This window comes from Myodes glareolus, chromosome 11 (genome assembly GCF_982192425.1).
Source record: "Myodes glareolus chromosome 11, mMyoGla1.1, whole genome shotgun sequence".
NCBI classification, from domain to species: Eukaryota; Metazoa; Chordata; class Mammalia; order Rodentia; family Cricetidae; genus Myodes; species Myodes glareolus.
Genome location: NC_142036.1, coordinates 70,033,426 through 70,042,654, shown reverse-complemented (window position 1 = coordinate 70,042,654; position 9,229 = coordinate 70,033,426). Strand labels below are relative to the sequence as shown.

At 47.5% G+C, this 9,229-nt stretch overlaps 1 protein-coding gene across 3 annotated transcripts in view; it reads left to right on the top strand.

Moving 5' to 3' along the window:
• The window catches only part of Npas3 (neuronal PAS domain protein 3), an 826,580-nt gene extending 817,575 nt beyond the window's left edge, over positions 1–9,005 (top strand). For 2 of the 3 annotated variants that reach the window (XM_085697644.2, XM_085697643.2), the window contains exons 11-12: positions 2,828–2,952; positions 4,660–9,005. In XM_085697644.2, coding sequence (XP_085553770.1) covers positions 2,828–2,952; positions 4,660–6,005 — 1,471 coding nt within the window. In that variant the 3' untranslated portion in view covers positions 6,006–9,005. The remainder of the gene's footprint in view (positions 1–2,827; positions 2,953–4,659) is intronic. The other variant, XM_085697646.2, reaches the window with a different exon arrangement.
• Positions 9,006–9,229: the final 224 nt, after the last annotated feature.

The window sequence follows — 9,229 nt, the reverse complement described above, 5'->3', positions numbered from 1 at the left end:
AGACAAGTTTTATGTTTTTAAAATTTGTATCCATGGTAGTCTAAATTCAGCTGCTTCCTAGACACTGGTGTATGGTACCTTTTCTTTCTCTTTCCCTGTGTCTATTCTGCTTTGGGATTCCAACAATCTGGACGGTTTTGAGTTTGAGGACAAGCTTTCTGGAAAGTTCGCTACCAATCCTGTCACAAAGCTAGCACAACGTTTGGCGTGGCTCCCACCCACCACCATCAGTAGTCTTTGGTCTCTTGTCCTACAGGCACCAAGCAGGATCCATGTGTGCTCTGAGTAGGAAAACTTCCAGTAGAGCTAATGAATGGACCTTGATGTCCTTTGCCTGGTAATTTCGACAAAGACTGTCTGAGTCCCATTTTTCTTAGAGACAGCCAAATGGAGATGAAATGTTAGCCAGCATGGCTCATCGGCACACTGGCTCTTCAGTGTTTCCCACACTTTGGCCTTTGACTGGAGGCATGAATGTGTTTGCTGCCCACAGCATATCCATCAGACACTAATGATTATTGCTCTGGAGAGGGCCTTAATGGATCCCACTTACAAGAGTTTTCATTTATCTACTTTTCTTTTTTTCTTTTTTGACCTAATTCTCTCTAAAGGTAAAAGTGTGTGTGTGTGTGTGTGTGTGTGTGTGTGTGTGTGAGAGAGAGAGAGAGAGAGAGAGAGAGAGAGAGAGAGAGAGAGGTGGCTTTCTGCAAAACTTGATAATCATCACGAGGACTGTCCCCTGTGGCTGTGATATTGTCACGGGGTCTGACATCAAGGGGTCCTTTCAAGTCATCCCATGAAACAGTCACAGAAAACCATAAAAGTTCTTGTGAGAAACGGAAAATTGAACAAGATCCATGCACAGATGCTCTTTTGCTAGGCAAAAGTGGTGGTGTGGCTGTGAGGGATTAAACACTGGTAAACATTCCCAAAGGCTAGACAGTGTCTGTCTACCATGTTAATGCACTGAAGGGCTCTGAGGTCATCTATATGTTTGTTATTCAAATTCTGTGGGATTTGTTTACCTGTTATTATTTATTTCCTTGACAAGATTGGTTATTTTATTTATTGGTTACTATTTACTTTAGACTCCCTCATTAGCCACATGACTTCCCACTCTGCCTGCAATGGCAGAAGTAGCAAGGAATAGAAGACACTGGTTCAACACCATTAATCTAGCCTAGAGTTGATGAGTACCAGTCCATAAGCACTTGGTATTCTATCTCCCCAACTTCCATACAGATAGGAAGAAAGCAACTTGGGCAGGAAAGACCAGGCTTCAGGCTTCAGAGCCTTGGTCTCATGCATGGTAGGTCTTTTACAGATGACCTAAAGACCTACCTGAGATCACTAGTAACTGTCAGGAAACTGGAGACCAATGATCATGGAGACCCCATGTCACCAAGACGACAGGAAGCTGATGCCAGTGGGCTGAGATCAAAGCCAGTTCACAAGCCAGCCACCCATAGGTGCCATCCTGGAGGCTGGCGATCTAGGAAGAAAATCATTCTGTGGCACAAGAAAAACTCCTAAATTGGCTTTTCTTTCCCACCTTCTTAGCCAAAAGGGATAATTCTTTCCTACGCAATACTCCACTTCCGGGACCTATCCAGGCTCGCCTTCCGCTATTCAGAATATCGCCCTCAGCCTTCTGCCCCTTCCCTGGCAGCACTGACTGGAATTCCACACTCAGAGACTGCAAAGTGCCAAGTCTGCCTCCCCACCATTAGTCTCATCTGATTATCTAGAAAACCCCTGGTGCTGTTAAAGCTAATTCACACTAAGGAGTAAATGCCTGATAATCCATCTTAGCGAATTAACCCTCCCAGGGACGTTTGCAGTTTTTAGAGTGGTCGGAAATATGGCTTCTTAATATGCGGGATTCAGAAGCATATGAGCCCACAATCATCTGCAGTCACCGCCTTGGCCAGCCGTGTCCAAGACGGACGAGGCATTTCCCATTTGGAGGCAAGATGCTTCCCTCCTGCCTTGAGGTTATGGTCAGAAGCCTCTACTGATCATAAGTGTGGCCGTCTGGGGTCGGCTTTCCCAGAAGACGGCTAACTGAAACTGACCAAACATTTCACTTCCGGAAGAGGCTCATTTCCAAATTAAAAGCAGAACAAGCATAAAGCACATTTGTGTACATGGGTTTAGCTCCATTCTGTTAGGGCCTCTCCCGCCGCAATCAGAGCCCCAGCTAACAAGCCACAGGTGTACTCCGCATGAGCAGATGAAACTGTGATTGTAATGGGTGTGCTGACAGTTCGGGAGCCTCGCATCCCAAGATGCACCTGTGCATCTGACAGATCGTTAGGCACTGAGGGCCTGCCGCCAGCCCACCCCCTCACAGCCCCCGCCCCCGCCTCCATCCCCGTCCCCCGCCATAGCAATGGAACCATCCGAACAGCTGAGAAATTGCACCAAGGGGCCAAGGCAAGGGTACTGAGGCAATGAACTCATTAGAAGCACAGAAGACGGTAGGACACACCAGGTGGTGTGGGAATGAATCGCTGAGATTTCCTCTCATTGGCCCAGCCCCCAGGTGTTATGCCAGGAGGAGCATCAAGCCGCATGGTTCTCTGGCCCCCAGTGGTACCTGATTATTTAAAAGCTTTTTAACGGCTTTCATGCGGCATTTGGGGTATTCAATCACTGTGGCAGGGCGCACCTGTACCCTGGCACGCACAATCCAAGTTTCTGCGAGAAGTCCCGGGAGGAGCAGAGAAATAACTTCCTGGTTAGTCCTCTAAACTTCCTCAACTCCAGAAGTCTTAGGGCAATGAACTCGGGAGATGATGAATGCCCGATGTCTTCCTTCCCACAGCAATCCTGAGTACAAGGACACGCCCATGGACATTGCACAGCTCCCGCACTTGCCAGAGAAGACTTCAGAATCCTCCGAGACATCCGACTCTGAATCAGACTCTAAAGACACCTCAGGTATAACAGGTATTACTTCTCCATGATCTACAGCTAAGGCCTGCCGGTCTAAACACAAGGGGTGGGTAGCAGCCAGAGGGCCATGGTCAGAGGCCTAGCAACTGGCCAGATTGAAGAGCCAGATCCACCTAGTACGTTATTCCTGACTGATTATCTCAAAACACACAAATGTATATATCCATATTGTGTATAAGTATATATGCATGTGTATGTTGTGGCATATATGTGTGGATATAATTTACATAAAGATACAGGACAGATTAATCACTTCATGTTAGCCTTCCCATCCCTATAGAAGGACTACAGACTAGGGCTCCACAGCTAGAAGCAAGTGACAGGAATACCTCTGCCAGCCCCACGGGTAACCAAGGTTCAGTCCCCACCAAGATGAGACGGAACCTCTAAAATAGGATATAAGTTCATGGGCTTGAAGCATTTTTATCTGTCTTGCTCACTACTCCATACCATCCATAAGCAAGGGGTAGATGCTTTTCCAGAACCTTTGCCCCAGTGAACAACTTTCAGCATACTACAATACTAATACAGTAAAATACTTCCTCGGTTGCCCGACTGTTACTTTTTATTTCTGGAAGTATTTTAACAAGTCCATACTCCCCTGTTTCTGGCTATCTGAGGGCGTAGACTTCTTGAGTGATATGGACTGCAAGAAAGAGTCCAGGACCTATAGGACGTTTGGTCTTCTTCCCATTTTCAGTCCCCCTCTGTAGACACACGGTGAGCCCAGAAAGTATTCCCATTATAGCGGCACAAATGCTAAAGCAGAAATGAAGGCCAGAGTGGGCACAGGATTCGCCCAAGGTTCTAACCTAGTCTGCTACCCACAAAAGTGATAAAGCCATAGATATCAACATATTCCCCGCCCCCCCGTCCCCCGCAAGTCTCCCAAGGCTGTGGCTGCCGGAAAATCTGTTCTCCCTCCAGTGAGGAAGGTAGGTCCCTCCATCAACCTTCCACCACCCTTAGAGCACCCAAACCCCAGGGCTGTACGAGGAATGGCTGTATTCTGGGCACAGCTTGGGATGTGGGGGCACACTTTCTATGGTAGAGTTTGTTTTCCTGATCCTTAAAATGTGTTGAAGTTTTGTCATTGCCGCCCCCTCCCCTGTCTCTGCCTCTTATTAATAGAGTAGTTAAGAAAACCGCTTACTATCATGAGCTTAATAGTTAACGAAAGAGACAGACACAAATAAAAAGACAAGTCAAAAATATAGGGAAAGATAGCGTGGGGGGGCACAGATAGAGTGTGGTTTTCGATAATGAATAAATAGATGCTCATCAGTGGAAAGCACAAACCTCTCTAACAGTCACCTGGTGCTCCAGAGTCTTGTCTTGCATATCCCTATTCCATATTCCGGGTTAATCCAACTCCTGGCTGTGTCCACAGGAGTTCCCACGCTTGACTGTGCCTAACAATCATCTGTTCACAGGCAGTATCTGACCTGGACGGACAGGGCAGGGCCTGGGACTGCATTAGCGCCAGGTGTGGGACCTTGAGTGCAGATGGCCTACGGAAGGGGCGGGTATTGCTGGCCTATGGCCCTCCCCTTCCGCTAAACCTCAAGCCCAGGCTTTCTCATTTTGCGGGAGGGCGCTGTGGCTCACGCTAAGCCTGATGCTAAAAATCTGCTGCCCTGCTAACACAGTGTCTTCTCTCCCCCCCTCCTGCCCCCGCTGCCACCTGCCGGTCTCATGCAGAGGACAATGAGAACTCCAAGTCCGACGAGAAGGGCAATCAGTCCGAGAACAGCGAAGATCCAGAACCTGACCGCAAGAAGTCAGGCAGCGCGTGTGACAACGACATGAACTGCAACGACGACGGCCACAGCTCCAGCAACCCGGACAGCCGCGACAGCGACGACAGCTTCGAGCATTCGGACTTTGAGCACCCCAAGGCAGCCGAGGATGGCTTCGGCGCGCTGGGCCCCATGCAGATCAAGGTGGAGCGCTACGTGGAGAGCGAGGCAGACCTGCGGCTGCAGCCCTGCGAGTCGCTCACGTCGGACAGCGCCAAGGACTCGGACAGCGCGGGCGAGGCGGGCGCGCAGGCGTCCAGCAAGCACCAGAAACGCAAGAGGCGGCGGAAAAGGCAGAAGGGTGGCAGCGCCAGTCGCCGGCGCCTGTCCAGCGCGTCCAGCCCAGGCCTGGACGCCGGCCTGGTGGAGCCACCGCGGCTGCTGTCATCGCCGCACAGCGCCTCGGTGCTCAAGATCAAGACAGAGATCGCCGAACCCATCAACTTCGACAACGACAGCAGCATCTGGAACTACCCGCCCAACCGGGAGATCTCCAGGAATGAGTCCCCGTACAGCATGACCAAACCCCCCAACTCGGAGCACTTCCCGTCCCCTCAGGGCCAGGGTGGCAGTGGTGGTGGCAGCAGCAGCGTGGGAGCCCTGCACGTGGCCATCCCCGACTCGGTCCTCACCCCACCGGGCGCCGATGGCGGGGCTGGCCGCAAGACTCAGTTCAGCAGCACGGCCCCAGTGGCCTCCGACCCGCTGTCGCCCCCACTCTCGGCATCCCCGCGGGAAAAGCACCCCGGGGGCGGGGCGGGGGCTGGCGGAGGTGGCCCTGGTGCGTCCAACTCCTTGCTGTACACTGGGGACCTGGAGGCCCTGCAGAGGTTGCAAGCAGGCAACGTTGTGCTTCCTCTCGTACACCGGGTGACAGGGACCCTGGCGGCCACCAGCACGGCCGCACAGAGGGTCTACACCACGGGCACCATCCGTTACGCACCTGCTGAGGTGACCCTGGCCATGCAGGGCAACCTGCTACCCAACGCGCATGCTGTTAACTTCGTGGACGTTAACAGCCCCGGCTTCGGCCTCGACCCCAAGACGCCCATGGAGATGCTCTACCACCACGTGCACCGGCTCAACATGTCAGGACCATTTGGCGGCGCCGTGAGCGCAGCCAGCCTCACACAGATGCCCGGTGGCAATGTGTTCACCACGGCTGAGGGACTCTTCTCTACGCTACCCTTCCCAGTCTACAGCAACGGCATCCACGCGGCACAGACTCTGGAGCGCAAGGAGGATTGAGCGGGGGCCCACTCCGAGGCATCGTCGGTGTTTTTATTTAGACCTTTCATTCTAGCACTTTGAATTCGAGCAGGTCAGCGTCTTCTTGCAACACGGCGGCCCCCTTCCACCCCTCTCTTTCTTTCATTGGACTTATTCTTTCTTGTAAAGACATGTTTATTTTTTGCCTTCAGAGGGTCAGATGACCGGTTGCCTGCCATTTTGTCTTCTAAGATGTGTGTTGGGTTGTTTGGCTTTCCTTTGCATCTTTATTAAGATGTCTTTATGTGTATATGCCTCTGCCATAGAATACTCAGTCTTGTGGTCAAGAGATTTCTCAAGTGACAACCATTGGGTTTTCTTCCTAAAGATCTTGATATGATCAAGATGGAAAGAGACAAGCGTAAATGATTGTGCCCTGTTTGACTAAGTCAAATGAAATGGGGTGGGTGTTTTTCGGTTTCCCTGTCCCTAATTCCTTTGAAAATAGGGAAATAGTATTTTAGAATTTTATGCAGAATTTAATTCTTTTTATGATTAAGATTTTAAGATTTTCTTACTTGCACATAAAAATAATTTGGGTTCTTAAACTTAATTTCTGGCCTGTGACTAGAATGTTTTTAAAAAAAAAAAAGTTGGACTAAGTGGTAATTACTGAAACATTAACTTAATTTCTAAAACCATGGTGCTATCATTTATTAATCTGTAATGTCTTCATACAAAATGCAGCTCCCGGGCTGGGTTTTGGAAAAGAAACTGTGTCCTGTCCTGGTCTGGAGCCCGTTGCTACAGTCTCCTTGGTTAGCTAAGACAAAGCCCTCATTAACATTTGCTGCAGGACTTAAATTTACCTCCCAACTAACAAACAGCCTCACTTTCAATTTAATGGGTCAGTAAAGCTCTATTACAAGGGGGCTTTTGGTCAACTCGGACTGATCTGAGGAGCAGTTTAAGTACATATTGCCTTCTGTTGAGCTTTTCCCTATCCTTGCTCAGTCTAACTGAGACTGGTTTGCAACTTCAGTAACACGTCAGAGTGAAAGAAGGAAAAGGAGAAATATTTAACATGGTTTTGGTTTGGGATTTCTTATGGTCATTTCTTGCTAAGGAAAAAAAAAAGTTGTTTTGGGGGGCTAATTTGATGGAATTTATTTCCCTTTGGTTCTTATTTCTGAGTTGAAGCCAACACATTTTTTAAAACTAAAGAATTGGTTAATGAGCTTCAGACAGATAACTGCAACTGAAAACTGCACATTCAATGAAAAAAAGAAAAAAAAAGAAAAAAATAGCCTATTTTGTCTTTGTTGCCAGAAATCAGTGTGGTGTCAAACACTCCAAATGACTGTCCAGTATAGATTCTTCTCCCACGTCTTTTTTGGCAGCTGTGTGTTAAGGCATCTGATACCAGATGTGAGAACTGTAATGTGTGCAACGTGTAGTGTCCTTGGCTGTGGGTCCCATTGCAGTTTCGGTGTGTGTTCCTATATGCAGTATATGCTAAGCTGATGTAGTCGTTTCGTCCGCTGTCTTCTCTGTGCTCTGTCTCTAGTGGAGTGGCTCCGTCCCATTCCTGCAGTCCTAGTGAATCGGTGACTCTTGGGGGTTAGTGGTTTCTCGTGGTGGCCTTCCCTGTGCTCTCACTATACAGCGTCTACTGTCCGTGCTTCCTGCTTCCCTTCGCTGTTGTATAGTCCCCCTGCTGTCCCTGTCTTTCCCGCTGCTCTCCCCTTTCTCTCCTCTGCTTCCCTTCTCGGGTACCCCTAATCTATTTCATTCTCAGAGATTAAAAAAAAGAAAAAAGAAAAAAAAGAGACTCTTAACTAGCTCAAGGTTAATGGAGCCATTTTTCCCACAGTGGAATTCTGGGAGTGACGCTCCTGAAGTGGAGCGCTACGCGCAGCACTGAAGAATAATGCTCAGATACAGTAAATACATCGATGCCATACAGCCTCAGTGTTAACATTCCCAGAGTCCTTTGTGCTCTACCTTTAAGCAGTGGGTGCTTTCCTTTGGTTTCCTTTCAAGTTGGCTGACGGAGCAGGACATAAGGCAATTACCAGTGAGACAGAAAATGATTTCAAAGGCCAACCAACATTTTTTTTAACAAAATGGGAGGGGTTAATGGGCTATAGAACTGTCATATATATTTGTTTATTCGTGCAATGCTAATATAGTAGCTCAGCTGTCCTTTGCATTACCACCGTGCTGAGTGGATTCCTGTAGAACTTTTGAGCCCGTGAGTTGGGCCCAAGCCGTGGTGGAACAAGAACAGACGGAAGTTAAATGCCACAGATCTTAGCACTGAGCTCCCTTGAAGGACTTAAGTCAGTTTAGAAGATGAAAAAAAAGCCGATGGAGAAATTTAAAGATTAGTTTTGGAAGCCGTACTCTAGCTATCGAACAATCAAGGGAATGCACCTATCAGCTACAAAGTACAGCTAGACAGCTGGGTTTTTTTTTCTTTTATAAATGTTTCTGTGTTGTGTCAAAATGATTTCTGGTGATTTAAACTAACAGATAATCACAGCTGCTGTCGAAATCCATAGTGTTTAAAATTACAAAATGAAAAAAAAAACACTTCATTACCTGTGAAGACTGTGTCTGTGTTTTTAACTATTTCTTGTACAAATATATGAAAACTTTTATGAGGAGACTGGTGCCACGTAGCTGAATAATGGGGAAAGGGATCTTCTGTTCGCCAAGCCCTTAGCAGTGTTACCAACTCTACAATCTCTATATAAAAATAATTAAAACGTTACAAAGCGACAGCTATGCTACGTTTGTTTTGTGTGAAGCTAACCGGACTTAACTTCCTGAGTGCCTGGCTTACTTTGAAACATTTTTTTTTCATTGACCATTGATAATGCTGCAAATCAGAAATGTACATACTTCATTTACAACAGGGTTCTTTTTATACTTTTGTAGACTCTCATACATGTCACATACATGGTTGTCTTTATGTAACTTAATTTTTTCATCCGCAGGTGCCATTCCCATAATAAACTTCTCTTGGATTTGTTACTATCTGGCATCATTTCTTCTCCATGGAACCATCCTAACTAATGAGCGCTGGTAGTATTTGTTTAAGCAGGTACCTTGGTCATTACTCTTTATCTTTAAAAAAAATGAAAAAGCTTTTCTTTTTAAAAAAAATGCATCCATATTTTTGCTAGTTTTGAAGAAAAATATACATGTAGCTTGTTTCCCAATGAGGCTGACAAGGCACAGATTACGATGCTAATCCA